Source organism: Protopterus annectens, chromosome 3.part1 (genome assembly GCF_019279795.1).
Source record: "Protopterus annectens isolate FY-2018-M chromosome 3.part1, PAN1.0, whole genome shotgun sequence".
NCBI classification, from domain to species: domain Eukaryota; kingdom Metazoa; phylum Chordata; order Ceratodontiformes; family Protopteridae; genus Protopterus; species Protopterus annectens.
This window is the reverse complement of record NC_056732.1, coordinates 1866675975-1866693895: the sequence shown is the minus strand read 5'-3', so window position 1 is coordinate 1866693895 and position 17921 is coordinate 1866675975. Positions and strand designations below refer to the sequence as shown.

The window sequence follows — 17921 nt, the reverse complement described above, 5'->3', positions numbered from 1 at the left end:
AGGAGGGCAGTAGTGGTGCTATGGAAAGGTCGAAAGCCGTGCAGAGAGCTGGCTAATAGGCTATTTTGGAGAAGGTGGTCTAATAGTTGACGGTGGATGCATTTTTCCATTATTTTAGCAATAGGAGAGAGTAGGGCAATTGGGCGGAAGTTGGAAAGTTCTGTGTAGTTGCCTCCTTTATGTAGTGAGATGATATGAGCGACTTTCCAGATGGCTGGGATCATACCTTCATTAATGCTTCTATTTATTAGGATAGAGATAGGGTAAACAATAACTTTAGCTGCTATTTGAAGATATTTCGAAGGTAAGAGGTCAGCTGAGGGGGTAGAGGGTTTGAGTTTTTGAAGCAGGGTATAGATAAGGGATATGGGGACAGGGAGGAGTTTGAAGGTGGGTAGTGAGGTGTATGAGGAGGAGGGAAGATTAGAGGATGAATGAGGTAGAGAGTTAGCAAGTGACTGGATAGCTTCAGTAAAGAAGTTGTTGAAGGAGTCAGCAATTTGTTTGGGAGTGTCAAGGGTAATTCCAGATGGGCTTAATGTTTTTGAGTTGCCTGGATGCAGGAGTCTATTGATACCAGACCAGAATTTCTGTGGACTTTGATGGTTGGTTAGTTGAAGATGGAAGAATAATTGTTTTTTGTCTGATAGTACTGATGCTTTAGTAGAGTTTCTTAGTTGTTTAAATTGTAAGTGATCCATTGGGTCTTTAGTGATATGCCACGTGGCCCAGAATTTGTTTCTTAGCAAATTTTTTTCTTAGTTTCCTTAGTAAGCCATGGCACTGTTTTGGTACTGTTCCTGAGAGTACAAGAAGGGGTGTGGTAGTCTAGGGTTTCAGGATATTTGGAATTGAAGTATGCCACAGCTTCCTCAAACTGGAAGTGCTTTAGTGGTGACCAGTTACATGCACTCAGTTCATTTAGGAAGTGTTCAGGGTTGAAATGTTTATTTGAGTGAGTAGTTCTGAAAGTTATAGGGCAGGGTGTATTACTCTTTTGCCGAATTATATAAGTTAGAGAGTGATCACTAATGTCATTTGGCAGGATGCCTACATTATTGGTTATGGACTGAGTATTTATAAGGATCCAATCTAGGGTGGTTTCTTTATTGGTGGGTTTATGGGTACGGGTAGGTGAGGTGATAGTTTGGGAGAAGCCATGTAGATTAATGTGGTTAGTTGGGTAATCAGAATTATAGGTCTTCCAGTCTATATTAAAGTTGCCTAGCACTATGGTTTCTTGTGGATAGTTAGTGGACAGCCAGCTAAGGATATTTTCTAGGAAGTTGATGTTATTACCTGGAGGAAGATATGAGCATAAGATGTAGATAGACTTGCAAGTATTTAGTTGTAGCTTAGTGATAAGAATTTCAGAATTGGTATTGGATGGTGGGTGAGCGTCTAGTAGTGTGAGTTGGAGCCCTGCTTTGTATATTAAGGCTATGCCCCCGCCCTTCTTGTTAAGGCAATCCACTCTTAGAATACTATATCCTGGAGGGGTAATTTCTTGGTCTTGGGTTGATGGTTTTAACCATGTTTCGGTCAAGCAAAGAATGTCGAAGTCATGAACATCCAGTAGGGCATGAAGGTGAGCAACTTTATTATTCACACTTCGTATATTTAAGTGAGCTATGAACAGGGAGTTATGAGGTCTTGTAGGAGAGTGAAGGGGAGAGGCAGAAGGTGTACCTGGGTGAGCAGGACTAATACTGGTAGGGCCGAGATTGGGATGTATGTCACCATCTAGTATAAGGTGTAGGTGTAGTCTATATTTGTGGATTAGTGAAGGATTCAGTATGTTATGGCTTCTCTTGACTTGCTGGTGTTTATAGGTAATGTGGGTGACTCTGTGAGGAAATAGCTGGTTGTAGATGTTATGTTGATATGTTTAAGGGTAGGTGATAGAGCTGGAAGGGATGTTTGTTTTGTGGACTGGTGGAAGCTAGAGTAACTTAGATGTTCATAGGCAGTTAGTACATAGGGAAGGAAAAGGAAAGGAAGAATTGAGAAAAGAAAAAGGGGTTTGAGATAGGGTGAAATAGGTGAAATAGGCATAGTGATGAAGATGTTGAGGGCGAAGAGTGAAAAGGAGAAATTTGGGATGAAGTAGGAGGAGTGGCTTAGCAAAAGGAGTGCCTTAATGAGTTGTTGGATGGGATAGGATAATTGGGTGAGTAGGTGTGGTTAGTGAGGTATAAGGTCAGATGGAGTGGGGTGGGTGGAATTTGGGGGTAGGGTAGGGGGGCAGAGTGAGCCCTCAGGGCGAATGGAGTGGGTAGAGCCAAGTGAAGGAGGAAAACCTGAGGAGAAAAACCTGAGGAAAAACAATCAGTGGAATGCTGACTGCTAGAGGTAAGTTTGGTGGGGGTAGGTACAAAAGGTAATAGAGGTAATGATAGTCTGAGTAGGTTGGGAAGTTAAGATAATTATAGTGAAACTGGACGGGCAAAATGGGACTGAAATGTAACTAGTAAGGTAGAAGCTAGTAACCTAAGAGATTCAAATTTGAGGCTGTAGGATAGATGGGAAAGAAAAGTGTGCCATCTAGAGGGCAAAATAATATACTGCTACAGTAGCTCCTGGAGGGAAAAAGTGGATCTAGGAGTAGGCGTGGGGAAAAGTGAAGTCAAGTGCAGAGGTTACAAGAGGAAGGGATGGAGGAAGAGAAGTACAGAGGAGTATGGCTGCTGGCTATCCTGGCAGGGGGGTAGGTTTTATACCTAATTAGTTTAGACAAAATATCTTTTAAATTCAGCAACAAACATATTTTCAGGCTTCCTTGAGGGGATGAGTTCAGGGAGAAGTTAGCCTCTATTCCTTGATGTTAAGAAGAGACAGCAGGTACTATACAAAGTAAGGAGTCGAGGTCATCAGGTAGGGCAGGTTATAAACCCTTATGCAAGTCACAATGCAGGACAGGCAGCTTGCCAGGTTTCAGGCTTCCTTGAGGGGATGAGTTCAGAGAGAAGTTAGTCTCTATTCCTTGATGTTAGGAAGAGACAGCAGGTACTATACAAAGTAGGGAGTCGAGGTCGTCAGGTAGGGCAGGTTATAAACCCTTAATGCAATTTATTAATGTACTTCTTCCTGCACAATCCTACTGCACTCCACCATTCTTTCCTATCACTGTATACAGCTCTACTAGAAACATTTCTCACTGTGCTAATACAATTCTCTAATACTTTCTATCACTGCATACCAGTTTACTGTAGTGATACCCTGTCATCTTAGTACACTCCAAAAAAAGTTTCCTATCACTGTATACAGCTCTACTATAAATGTTTCTCACCATGCTAATACACGTTTCAAGTACTTCCTGTCACTGCATACCATTTTTATGTAGGAACATCCTGTGATCTTAATACACCCCACCAGTGTTTCCTATTACTGTATGTAGATTTACCGTAGCAACTTATCACTATCCTATTACATTTCCCCAGTGTTTCCTGCCATTGTACATAGCTTTGTTATAGGAATTTCTGACTGTACTTCACCAGTGTTTTGTATCACCATGTGTGTCTCTAGTGTAGGAATGTCCCACAATCCTATAACACCTCACCAATGTTCACAATTACTGTACATAGAGCTATTACAGGAATATCCCACAATCCTACACCACCTCACCAGTGTTCACAATTACTGTACATAGTTCTATTACAGGTGCATCCTACACCACCTCACCAGTGTTCACAATTACTGTACATAGTTCTATTACAGTAACATCCCACCACTGTTCACAATTGCTGTACATAGTTCTGTTATCAGAACAATCCACCATGATGCTAAATTTCACCAGGTATTTACTATAGCAACTTCCTACCATCCAACTACACTCCACCAGTGTTTCCTATCACTATACAAAGTTCTACTGCAGAAACTCCCCACCATCCTACCACATTTCGGTGCGTCCTATCACTGTACATAGTTCCGTGGTGGGGAAGGTAAGAATTTTCCAACATCTAACAACTCCACCAGTGTTTTCTACCACTACACACATTTCTACTATAGGAAATTCCTACCATCCTACCACGTCACCTCTGAAGTCAATAACCCTGTTATAACTACAGTTTCTTTTCTCTCTGTTTATTTCACACTCCCTTCGTACATAAATATCTACGTATGAATTCACTACTGTTTGCACCTTCATATTCTTGAGGTTAATTTGTCTGTATACATTTTAATTGTTTTATTATTACTTGTTTCTAGAGTTTTTGTGCCCAGGCCTCCACTAAAAAGTGGACTATCCCAGTAAACAAATGCCAATAAATAAATAAAATAAATAAATACATTTCAGTGCCTCCTATCACTATACATAGCTCTGTCGTAGGAAAGGTAAGAATTTCCCACCATCCAGCAATACTTCACCAGTGTTTCCTATCACTGTATACAACACTATTGTAGGAACTTCCCATCATCCTACTCACTTCACCGGGTGTTTCATATCACCATACACAGCTCTATTAATACATCAAACACAGAACTGTTTGTAACTGCCACTGCTTTCAGAATTCACTGACATCAGGGACCAAGCCATTGTGATTCATCAGAGACAGCAGCCATTTTAGGAGCAAAAATTAAACTGTAATGTGCAATAAATAAATAAATAAGCCTGTGCTCTACAGTCACATAACAGTTACACAACAAACCCAATGAAAAGTAAAATTAATGTTCTGAAGGAGTGAATCTGTGCAACTAACATGCCTCTAAGGACACTCCTCCTTCCATTCTATGAATAGTAATTTACTTAAGTAGGGAATGTCTCCCAGCAGTTAATCACTCACAGCGACACCTGACGGGATATGCCCAAATTATTAACTGGAAATCCAAGTAAATCGAATCTGGACAGGCGAATGAAGAAAAAGTTGTTTTAATAAATACGAATACAAGTTAAAACCAATTTGTAACACAAAGTAACGAAAGTTAAGCACTTTTGTCTGTGCTAATGACAAACTTCTCTGACAAATAAACATAATTTCCTTCCAGTTTAAAATACTGAATGAAAGTCACTTCTCTCATTTGCCATCTCCCTATGAGTCATGAATGAACTAGAAATGTTCACTCACAATAACACACATGGTGGATTCTTTTCTTTTACTTTGTAACAAAAGAAGTACAAACATAAAATACATTTTGGAAAAGGGTCAGTTAATAATAAAATACCTAACAGAAGTAATAAGATGGCCGATACAATACTTCCAAAATATATAAAAGCAAGTAAATTATTAAACAATTTTTTTTAATAAAAATTATTTGATTTTTACAAATCCAACAACATTTAAAACAGTGCACAGTGAGATAAAACAATAACTAAAAGACCATAATAAGAATATTTATATTATTCAAATCATTAGAACTTTTCCAGTAAATCATTGAGTTTTTGCCAGGAGATGTACTGATGAGTTCTGTTTAAAATTCTCATTTTTATACTTGACAAATCATTTTTACAGAGACACTTGGCTATGCACACAAATTCACCAAATACTAATTTAGTTTTACATTTCAAGTTTTTAGTTATAATTTTTCTTGCAATGGAGAGTAATGCCCAAAGAAGAGATATTTGAGAAATGGAGTACAATTGCTGGAATTGGGGCATTAAATAATATTAAAGAGTCCGTAATAATGCAATTTTCTGATCACAAAGCCTGAGAGAAGTTTCTAAAAATTATTCCAAAAGGAAGTCAACAACTTGCATTCTATTACCATGTGCAACCACTGAGCATCAAGAGCTTCATTACACCGGCAGCATTTCATTTTACTGTTTTATATATTAGTAAACTTTTATGACGTATTAGAAAGACGATGTGTAGAAATTTCTATGTATAGATTTTCCAATAAAGTGAAGATGTTGACTTCCCTGCAGATATTTTTCTGAAAATGGTTCATAGACAAATTTTGTTGAGAGGTTCTAAATTGTAAAATTTTTGGTAACAAATTCAATTCTTATAATAAAAGCATTTCTTTAAACTGAAGTTTTGACACAGGTCAGCACCACAACTATGATTCTCAAAATGTGGTATTTTTTCGATATGTGAACTCATGTTCTACCGTCTGTGCTGGGAAGATCACAAGAAGGCACAGAAATAGAGTATGCAAGTACTTATACACCATCATGTTAAGAATAATCTGAATGTCTTGTACAGATACTCCATCTTTTGCCATCATTTTAAAAGATTTTCAAGTAACTGGTCACATGTTACTCATTGCGTGATGTAGAGATTTGGACTGAGTTACAAGTTAGGTTGAATGGCGGTAAGCATCCTAGTACTAATGAGGTTCTGAATTTTTTAAATTATTTAAAAATCAATTGGCCTTAAACACTCGGACTTCTTGCATTGGTTATAGGTTCACAGGTTGGCACTAGGCTATAGGCCCTAGGGCCTATACAACCCTAGCCATAACAATTCCCTGGCTATTTCTTCCCACAATATTTACTTCCCTAGACCCCTATCTAACAGGGCGACTGACATGATCCCCGGGGTGAATTTCCTATCTCCCATCCAATCGTCAAGGTTCCTTTTGAAGAGGGTCAAAGAGGCGCTCTGTTTGACATGTATGGGGAGTCTATTCCAGAGTCTGGGGAGTCTCTGGGTCAGGAACCTATCCCTCCAGCATGTTTTGTTCATTGTGATGACAAGGTGTAGATCCCTGGAGTGTGTGGCTCTGAGGGATTGGGATTTCTTTATGTGTGGCATGTCCAACAGCTCTGGGATTGACATGGCCTTGTATGTTAAGCAGAGATCGCCTCTGAGTAGAAAAAAATGTGACAGAGTATCGCTGGAGTTTTTTTTAGATGGTCAGCATAGGGCATCTGCTTTAGGCCTGTGATTCTTTTAGTGAGGTATTTCTGCGGCCTTTCCAGTTGTTGCAGAAGTCTTGAGAGGTACATACCAAACTGGGCGTTGTATTCTGTAATGGGTCTAATGAGGGATGAGTACAGTGGGTCAATGACCTCCGTTTTTCTGGATGAAAAGCCCTTAGTGATGAGGTGTGTCACAAAGAAGGATTTCCTGACTGTTGTGGCTATGTTGTTATTGAAGGTGAGATCACTGTCCACCTGTGTCCCTAAGACTCTCATCACACTTTCGGTGTTTAGTGTACTGCCACCTATGTGGTAATTCATGGATACATGTTTTTTCCCCAAAGGGGATAACTATACATTTCTTGGCATTGTGCTTAAGCCCATGGCTCTGGCACCAGGCATCTGTTTGTGTAAGGCCCTTTTGTAGAGTATCCACATCATTTGGGGATTCAATAATGGCTCCCAATTTCCAGTCATTTGCAAACTTTGGTAGCCAGAGTCCCTTAGTGTTAGCCTGTACTTCAGAGAAGTAGATGCCAAACAAGAATGGTCCCAGGACTAAACACTGAGGTACTCCACTTGTCAGTTGTCTGGTGCTGGATTTGGAGTCGGCTACTTTTACAGTGTGGGTTCTGCCAGTAAGCCAGTTGGCAACCCATCGAGTAACATAGGGATTAATGCCCAGCTTAGTAAATTTATCTATGATTCCAGAGTGGGGGATGGAGTCAAAGGCCTTGGTGTGGTCCAGATAGGCTGTATGGACCGCCTTACCCTCGTCCACAGCTCTGGAGACTGATTTGAAGAAGTCACTCATGTTCAGGAGACAAGCTCGGCCCTTCACAAACCTGAACTGGGTGGGGTCCAGTGTTTGAAGATTGCCAATGTCTTTGTTTATAAGTTCCATGATAATGCGTTCCATGCCCTTGCAGATCAGGCTTGTCAGACTGATGGGGCAGTAGTTCCCAAGATCCAAGGTGGATCCCTCCATGTGGAGTGGGATAACTGTAGCTGTGTGCCACTCAGTGGGCACGAAGCCGGCGGTGGGAGCATGATTAAACATGACACTTAGGTGAGGTGCCAGTTCATTTTGTAGTTCATGTAGTACACAGCCTGGAATGTTGTCTGGTCCCATGGATGCTGTATTCTTAGGTTTGGAGAGTGCGTTTTTTACCTGTGTGGCCGGTTAAATCATTTGTGTCACATATTTTTATCTTGGGTAAATCATTTTTGTTAGGTACCTTTATCTGGGGATAACATATAAACTTTGCTATTTTTTAATAATTATATAATTTACAGATGTCTTGTAATTTTTAAACACTTTTATATAATTTATAAGTACAGCAAAGTTTCTAATTGATATTAGTTTACACGTCTTCTTTCGTATCTTAAATTTTAATGACTACTACAACAGCTTTATATAAGAACAAAGTTTTCTTATTTACCACATACTCACTTCCTCCAGCTTAATACTCACTTTCATATTCTCACTCTAATCCTTTCTTTACTCCTTTTATAAATCAATAAGTCAGTATTTTTAGTCATTTCAAGTCAGCCCCCAAGTTCTGGCATTTAGCAAAACTCACCAGTGTGTGTGTGTGTGTGTGTGTGTGTGTGTGTGTGTGTGTGTGTGTGTGTGTGTGTGTGTGTGTGTGTGTGTGTGTTTAGGACACTAGATCGGCTGTACACCTACACCAATGCACAGATTCCCAGTGTTAACACAATGAAACTACAAATACTGACACATTCTACACATCCTCCAAGGATTATCCCTGAGCAGAGCAAATAAAGAAGAAGTGTTTTTGCAGGGGGGCAAGCCCCCTGCACTCCCCCAACACCACCTGCTAATTATATACACTAAATCAGAGATTGGACAATCCTCAGGGCAAGGGAAAATGATCCATCTGTGAACTGTCAGTCTCACAAACCTGTCTGCCATCTGTGAGCATTGATCAAATGGTGTTAACCAAACAGGTGTTGCTGTAGCTGCACAGCTGATCCTGTGCTGCCATCCATATTTATGTATATACATATAAAACATTACACTATATACATGAATATATCCCATACAGATTTCCAACACATTGTGGTTTTACCTTTCCATCTTCTACAATGTGTATTATTCTGTGGATACCACAATTCCCTACACCTGTGTTACTGTGCTGTACCATCTGTAAAGGGACTGAAATCTGTAATTGTAAGTTATGTTTCAAGTGTCTTTAATACACTTATATGGAATAAATTTATTTAATTATTTTATTTTACATTTGTTAACCGGGAGAGTCCAACTGGATATATGTCCATTTTCAGTGGAGGCCCGGGAAGAAAAGCTCCAGAGCAGTTAAACTATTAACATGAGATAGCGAGTTTAACAAAAGGTACATTAACCAACATTCAAAGGATACTTTTTTTATACTTCTTATAGAAGTATAAAACATATACGATAGTGAGTTTAACAAAAGGTATATTCTCCAACATTCAGAGGATACATTTACTTATACACCTTATAGAGGTATACAACAGCAAGTATAGCAAGAAGGCAGAATAGATAACTTACACAAGACATTTTTACACCTGAGAGAAATTCTACGTCCACTTGGTTTACTTTTCAGTTGTGAGAGTTTCCATTTACCCATGCAGGCAATAAAAAAAAAATAGTAGATGTGCTGTTACTCTAGTTGATGAAAACAGAGAAAAATGAGTTACTATCTAGGGGTGGTACAGGTACATAATCTATGATTCAGGAAGTGTGGTTTAAGTAGTTTTTTTAAATTGGGTTGTGAAGTTGTTACTTGTTATGTGGGCTGGAAGGGAGTTCCAGATTTTAGAGATGGCTATAAACGGATCTACCTGCCTCATTGTTGAAGTTTGTTACCTTAAGGAGGTGTTGGGTACTTGATCTCAGGGATCTAGTAGTGGTTTAGGGTTGAAGTAATTGCTGCAGGCCAGGGGTGTTGCATGGATGATGTAGTACTTTGTGAGCGAGTAATGGTTGGTTGAAGGATTTATCTGTATGACTTTAATGCAATTGGGTTTTGCCCCACTGGACTAATCCAGTCAACTGAACAAAAACTAAAATAATAAAATACATGTGCATCGTGCATCTCCGTATTTGTACACCAAACTGTATGTAAACTCCCTTAAACTTTTGGTGGTCACTGACCCCCAGTTTTTAAAACATTCCCCTTCTTGTGTTCTTGCTGTGCACCAGTGTTCCTGCCCCAGGGTTAAACAGTAATACCCTATGTATGTTACAGCCCCTGATTTTATAGTAACTACACATTCATACTTCTGTTTAGTCAGTGTGCCAGTGTTTCTGGTTTCTACAGTAACACCATACCAACACACAGTTTCAGCCTGTGTGTTGCTGTCTCAGGTTTGTATTATAACCACTTTAGCCATACTCCATTGTTTTGGGTAAATTGTTTAGGGATACTTATAATAATGCCTACAAATATTCCCTTCACAGAGTGAGTGTGTAAGTGTGCATGCGACTGCCCCAAGTATATATAGTACTCCCCATTATACCATATGTGTCAGCACCCTAGGTTTCTGTTTTAATCACTTACCCATAATTCCATTCAGTAAACCCTCCATTCATACTCCCAATTACATCACGAGTGTCACTGACTTAGGTTTCTGCTTTAATCATCTGCCTACAAGTCCATTAAGTAAATCCTCCATTTATACTCTGCATTATACCATGTGTATTAGCGCCTGAGGTTTCTGCTTTAATTATCTACCCATAATTCTGTTTAGTTTGTTTCACTGCTCACGATTTCTAAAATAATGCCCTGGCCAATGACAAATGGCAGGAATTTATTTATGTATATGTATCAATTACTTAATTATTTTATTTATTTAGGAGTTCTACAGTAAGAAAAGGTGTTGAAATTGGCCGATATAATACACTCACCAGTGAAATACTGATAAACGTGGCTGTCCAGTTCATTTCTTGCCTGGCGTGCCTTCTCTGTGCTGTCTGGCACATCCTCTCTGTGCCTGTATAGGCTTTTGTCGGGACAAGGGTTCTAGTTTCCTCCCACATCCCAAAGACATGCTATAGGTGAAATGGTGTTCCTCCAAACTGCCAAAGATATAAGTGTTGTGGGACAGTGAGTGAGTGTCTGTCCTGTATGGAGCTTAATCACAGAATAAACAATGTACTCTGTCTTATATAATAACTATAACACAAGTGGAAAATATTTAAGCAATAATCCACACCTGGGTGTGGGTAATGCTGGATTTACCCATGGTTGGTGTGGTTTGGTCACAAGGGCGAAGCCCGATTGGCCAAACAAAGACAACCGTGGGTAAATCCAGCATTACCCACACCCAGAAGTGGGTTATTGCCATTATACAATGACATTATTTAAGAAAAAAAATACTTACTTTTCTTAAATAATGGCATTGTATAATGCCTCAGTGCTGCCCTTCCACAGCTGTCTGGTATTCTGTGGCAGTTCTGATGTACTGTGCACGCGTATGCTTACGCAGTACATCAGGGCTGTGGGTGGAAGCAACGGAGAAAGCAAGATCTCCGTTGCTTTTTACAAAGTGTCTCACTATGTTAAAGGAGTTTAACATAGTGAAAGATCTCCGTTACTTTTTTTAAAGCTGTCTTGCTATGTTAAACTCCTTTAACATAGCGACACAGTTTCTAAAAAGCAATGGAGATCTTGCTTTCTCCGTTGCTGTACAAAAAAAAAAAAGACTTATACTAATGGAAAAAGTCCGGGCAACCGGACCTTTTTCCATTAGTATAAGTCTGATTTACAACGTGCATGCTGACCAATCAGCGTGCACGTTTTGGAATATTAATGGGGGGTCGTTGTATAATTGCACAAACAGTTATACCTGACAGAATCTTCCTGCATGTTCCTTTCTGACAAGTAAAAGTATCTGCTTCTCTTCACTCTTGGCAGTTTATTTATTTTCATTTAGACTCTTATTGATGCTTTATTATAGAATGTACAAGCCCCACATGCTGTAACAACAGTATCTAACCATCTACTATGCACAGTAACAGCACCATGTGTAGCCAGGTAACCTCTGAAGCTTCTGTCCCACGTCACATAAGGTTACCTTTCAACAGCTTGAAATGAACTAAACAGTTACACAAGATGGTCATATAATATCTGAGCTGATTACTTAATGTCATAAAAGAAGTTCTCCTTTCACATGTTAGGGCCACTGACTTTATATATTATTCCCTCTTCAACATACACTGTATCACAGTCTATGCAAAGGAGGAAGCCAGAAATTTAAAAGGTAGAAAAACAATCTATAAACCCCAGAAAACACATTTAAAATAAATGGTACTACTGTCTCAGGGTAAGACACATCTACAGCTGTAGGGTTCCTGGATCAGACAGAAACAGCTGACCAAAAATCTGGGGCATAATACAAAGATGACAGAACTTCTTGAATTTGCAGAGCCCCAAAAATTTGAAATGTGGTGAGTTCCAGAATGTAGTCGTACCACATGGCACTACAAAAGCATAAGTTCATAAATAAGTAACCATGAAGAATCACACGCTGTCCAGGTCAAGAGTCTGTCCCAACTATTTACTAGAAAAACAACTTGTTTTTCTAGTAAATAGTTGAACTTGTTGTTGTTTTTCTAATAAAAAGTTGTAACACACTCTTGACCTGGACATCGTGCAGTTCTTCATGGTTATTGGTACTTTACTGCACGGACTGCAAACAAAGGTGGTTATTCATAAATAAGTAAATTACACGAGTTTAATTCTGAAGTACAATAACCCAACTTCTTATTACAAGGGAAGCACAGTTCTATTTTTTATTTATTTTTTTGTGTTACTTTACACTGCTGCATTAAACTAAATAGCTAATTATTCACAAAAAAGCTTACACTAAAGTAATATCTGTGCTCTAATCCCCCCTTTGCAGGTTTTGCCTTCATCAATACAAACTGCTAAGATCAGAAGCAAAATAGCATACAGCCCTTTACAGTTCAGGATCAGAAGTACAAAGGATGTTTGTCTCAAAAAAATTAGTTCCCTCTCCAGTTCCCTGTAAAACAGGAATCTTTAATTCCCTCTCCAGTTCCCTGTAAAACAGGAATCTTTACCTGCAGGTCATTCTTTGCTGTTCCTACCCTCAGTCTCACCATAGTAACACAAACTACAAACTACACCATTAAGAAACAAAACCCAATTCCTCCGATCGGAATAAAATCCAACAGAAAAATAAAACATGTTCTCTCATCAGCTCAGTTCTTACCTCCAACTTCATAATGAACTGCCCTGTTCAGGAAGTCAAACAAGATCTGCTTGTAAGGAATAAGGACTCAAGTCTGTTTCTACACACACAAAAAATAATTACTCCTTGAACAACTGTAACTTACTCACTTCCTGTGTGCCTATGAAATATGTCCCTACAGTGTGCTGTTAACCTTATTAATATTCATAAAGTAAAGCATGTGAAGAAAGTGTACGGGGGAGGGGTTTGTATAAATATTTAATGAGATAGGCTGGTATATCTACCTTTCACCACATACTGCTACATTTTGTACAGTATTTCCTATAGACCCTGCACTACATTAGCAGTACTTTCTTTCCACACATCAGTCCTTGCCACACTGCCAGGAAGGTAACACAACACAACACAACAGTTTCAACAGTTTTCATGACCAAGGAATAAGCACTCCATACAAACACCTCCCTATTTTTCTTAGGTTCATATAGAAAAAAAAATCTGTTCACTAGCTTACTGGCGCTCTGTACATTATTTGTGTACACATATTGTGTGTTTATTTGTCTATACAACTCCTTAGAGCAAGAATTATGGACAAAGCCAATTCTAAAATGACCGATTTTAGATAGTGCTCTTATAAACTTAGAAAAGTTATAGAATAACAGGTTTTGTATTAGGTTGCATCTTTTGAAGGATTCAAAGACTACTTAAAATGTATGCCTTTATTTAGTCACTTCACTCATCACGATTGGGGTGGGAAGCTAGCATAATGATAAAGGTGCTTACTTTGCAAACGCAAGGTGTAGGGTTTGACTCTCACATGGGGTAAATGGCTAGGCTTAAAATGGCTCACAAGGTCAGTTAGCTTAGTATAATCAATGAACGTATGATTTCCCAGAAAAAGAACAAAAGCAAAGAGCTGCCTCTGCTCCTACACTATGCCAGACTAAACTAATTCACTACCCCTCCACACATCACACTTCTATTCTGTTCCTTGCTCACACAGAATCCCTCTACCTTGATTGTTGTTGTTGCATCTTTCGGCTTTTCCTGGTGAGGTGTCGCCACAGCGGAACTCCAGTCCGCTAATGATTGGCAGCAGATTTTTACATACTGAGTTGCCAGCTCTGACGCACAACCTTCAACAAAGGTGCACCCATTCACGCATGCCTCCACACAGAAGACACTTTAGTTGAGAATCGAACAGGACAACGTCTTACTGGGAGGGGACAACGCTACCGCAGCACCACCACCGCATCCCTCTACCTTGATTAGTCCTTTTAAATGTTTATTACTTCTGTCAACCAGGAATTTTGGTTGATACTACTGTTTTTCCCTTGTAAATATTTATATAATTTTTTAGACTTATTATAATTGCATCTACTTACATGTTGCCTTGCTCTCAACTTGTTCTGTTATGCTATGTTTGTATACATTCCCAATTGTTAACTTTGACATATGTTTGTACAATTATGTTGCTTATTCCTTTTCTTTGTAAAACAATTTTCTGTATGGAGCTCTTCTCCCCGGCCTCTGCTAAAAATGGGCTGTTGGCCCAACTGGACATTCCTGGTAAACAAATGTAAAATAAAATAAAATAAATAATACATAAAAACATGAGGCAAAAATCTAGAAATTCTGCAAAATTCTGGACAATTGAAAGGTATGCTGTAGAGTTACTGGCTGGACTGCTTTCACCTAAGCTGTTACTGAAAATGCATTTTTAAGTCTGCCAGTAAACAGAAGCACATATCTTGACAACTGTAAAAGATACAGATGAATTATAAACACAGCAGTCGTCCAGCACACAGCATGTGAAATAATGCTTAGGTTCATAGGTCGATACGAGGCTATTGGCATGGAGGCCCTTATAGCCTAGCCAAGAATTTCATCCATGTTCCCACAAAGTCAGCACCTGTTTTCCCTGTTCAGCAGGGATACAGGTGGGATCCCAGGGGTATATTTTCTGTTTCCCATCCAGTTGTCCAGGTTCCTCTTAAAGAGAGCTAGTAAGGTACTATACTTGACATGGAAAGAGTGAGTCTATTCCACAGATGGGGAAGTTTTTGGGACACAACTCTATCCCAGTAACAAGTTCTATTAATGTCACAGACCAGGTTGAGGGCTTGCATGTGGGTTGCGTGAGTGGAGTTTGATTTACGGATATGCAGATACTCCATCAAGGCTGAGTCTGAGATGGCCTTGTATGCCAGACACAGGTCACCTCTGAGCAGTCTGTACATGACCGAGTAGAGGGACAGGGCTTTTAGCCTATCTGTATAGGATAGGTGTTTGTAGAGGGGCAGGACCTTTAGCCTATCTGTATAGGATAGGTGTTTGAGATCACCTCTGTGGTCTCTCAAACTGCTGCATATGCTTGGCAAGATACATGCCGAAGGGGGCACTGTACTTGATAATGGGTCTGATAAGGGAGAAGTACAGAGATTTTATGACCTCCCTACTCCTGGATGAAATGCCCTTATTTATGAGGTGGGCCATGTAGACAGCCTTTCGTACAATGGAAGCAACCTGGTGGTCAAAAGTCAGGTTGCTATCAACCTGGCTGCACAAGTCCTTCACAACTGATTGCATGCTTAGTACGTTCTATTAATTTGATAATTAGGGGAATGCCATTTTCCCCAAAGGGGATAATGATGCATTTCTTGGCATTCAGTTTGAGGCCATGCTTCTGGCACCAGTCATTAGTTTGAGTAAGGCCGTCTTGGAGGATGTTCACATCACCAGGGGAATTTATGACAGTGCCCAGCGTGCAGTCATCTGCAAACTTGGTCAACCACAGACCATTGGTTTTAGCTTGCACCTCAGAAAAGTATATCCCAGGCAGTAGAGGCCCCAACACCAACCTTTGGGGTATGCCATTTGTTACGGGTCTACTACTAGAGGTGGCTTCCCCTATTTTGACTAAGTTGGTTCTACCAGTGAGCCAATTAGCTACCTATCTGGTAACATACAGGTTGATGCCTAGCGGGGACAGTTTATCTATTCGAGTGAGGAATAGTGTTGAAGGCTTTGGCTAGGTCAAGGTAGGCAGTATGCACTGTCTTCCCTTCATCCATGACTTTGGTGACTGTTTTGAAGAAGGTGACAAAGTTTAACAGGCACAATCTCCCTTTGACAAAACCAAACTGTGTGGGATCAAGCATTTGGAGATTGACAATGTCCTTGTTAAAAAGGTCCATGATAATGCGTCCCATGGCCTTGTAGATCAGGCTAGTTAGGCTGATAGGACTATATCCAAAATGAAACCAAGCACAGGTAAACTGGTAAATCCAAATGTTAGTAAGTGCAGAACAAGCAAGACATATTTTCTTCTCCTTGAAAACCACGAATAACTTTATTATATACTCTCTAATAGGAGGAAATAAAGTCATTGCTAATATTTATTTAAAACCTAGTATTGCTTGTGATATTTTATCTGATGAAGTCTCTTTTTAATCTAACCCAAGGTAAAAGCACTTATCTTTTTAAAACTAAAGTTATTCGTGGTTTTCAAGGAAGCTGACAGGACTATAATTGCCTGGGTCGGTGGCCGCTCCACCTTTTTGTAGAGGGATGACAGTGGCTGTCCTCCATTCTGCTGGAATGAAGCTCAGGCTTTGGTTGAATAGGGTGCCTAGTGGTGCTGAAACCTCTTGCCTGAGTTCATGTAGGACACAGCCAGGGATGTTGTCAGGTCCCATGAAGGCTGTAGTTTTTGCTTTTGAAAGGGCATTAATGACCTGCTCCCAGGTGATGGGGGAAGGGGCAAGTGCTAGGGATGTTCTGGTTTACTGATGGGGGGATAGGTGAGTGAAGTTTTCACTGAACTTGTCTGCCATCAGGTTGGCTATATCTATGGCATTTGTGTATGTGGTACTCTTGACCACCATTTCAGAGCAGATTTGGGAGTTACCTTTGAGATTGCCAACATATGTGAAGAAGGCCTTGTGATTGTCCTTAGTGGATGTGGCCAGTTGGAACTTGAAGTTAGCCTTACAGGACTTCACCAGTGAATTTATTTGCTTGTTCAGACAAAGGAGAGATTGCTTCCAACTTGGCACCTGCTCCTTCTTGGTCTCGGACAGCAATTTTTTTTCCTTTTATTATAGTCTGTTTATTACTGCTGTCCACCAGACAGGTTTACTCTTCCTTGAGGAAGATGATTTGGTCCTGTCAGGTATTGCTGAGCCCATGCTCATATATTTTTCGGTGTAGGCTTGGACATTAGTGCTTGTTCCAAATGAAGAGATGGTGGCTGTGAAGCTGCTTATACCTGCTTTCAGGAGGTTGTAGTCAGCTTTGGAAATTTTTTTTTGTTCGACCCCCGGCAAGGGGCAGGCAGGGGAGATGGTAACTTCAAAAGAGATTGCTTTATGGTCAGATCTTACCAAGGGTGATGATACTGTAGGGGTCCTACAGTGGCTACTCATGTTGGTTAGTGGGAAGACTGGTAGAGAAGGGTGAAGGCTGCCAGCCTAGCCTAATAGAATTTGATACATAATTCTGGCATTTGTAAATATAAATGTAAAATACAGGCTTGTTTCTTAAATGAAAAAATAAATACTGTAAAATGCTGAACTTCAAGATTGTAGCAACATTGACATCTACTTTAAGGAAAACTAAGTCAAGCATTTCAAATCTTTCTTTTGAAGTTAAAATTATTTCAAATCTAGCCTTTGATCTGTAGAGCTCGGAGGCAGTCTGTCTGGGCTAGCACATTCTTTCTATTGTTTTAACTTAAGGAATAATTACTGGAGTGTACATGTGAAATGTCGTTTATTGTTGTAGCTTCTTGTGCAGGTGTTAGCTTGCTAAATAATATAGCCTGTTGGCCTGGGAACCCCAGGCTAAGTCAAAATGATGTAATGTGTATACTGGGAAAACCTAAGTGTCAAAATTATGTAAT

At 39.7% G+C, this 17921-nt stretch overlaps 1 protein-coding gene across 1 annotated transcript in view; it reads right to left on the bottom strand.

The window, feature by feature from the left end:
- The window catches only part of LOC122797939 (zinc finger protein 883-like), a 182428-nt gene extending 169293 nt beyond the window's left edge, over positions 1 to 13135 (bottom strand). Inside the window, exon 1 of the mRNA XM_044066458.1 lies at positions 13043 to 13135. Coding sequence (XP_043922393.1) covers positions 13043 to 13054 — 12 coding nt within the window. The 5' untranslated portion in view covers positions 13055 to 13135. The remainder of the gene's footprint in view (positions 1 to 13042) is intronic.
- Positions 13136 to 17921: the final 4786 nt, after the last annotated feature.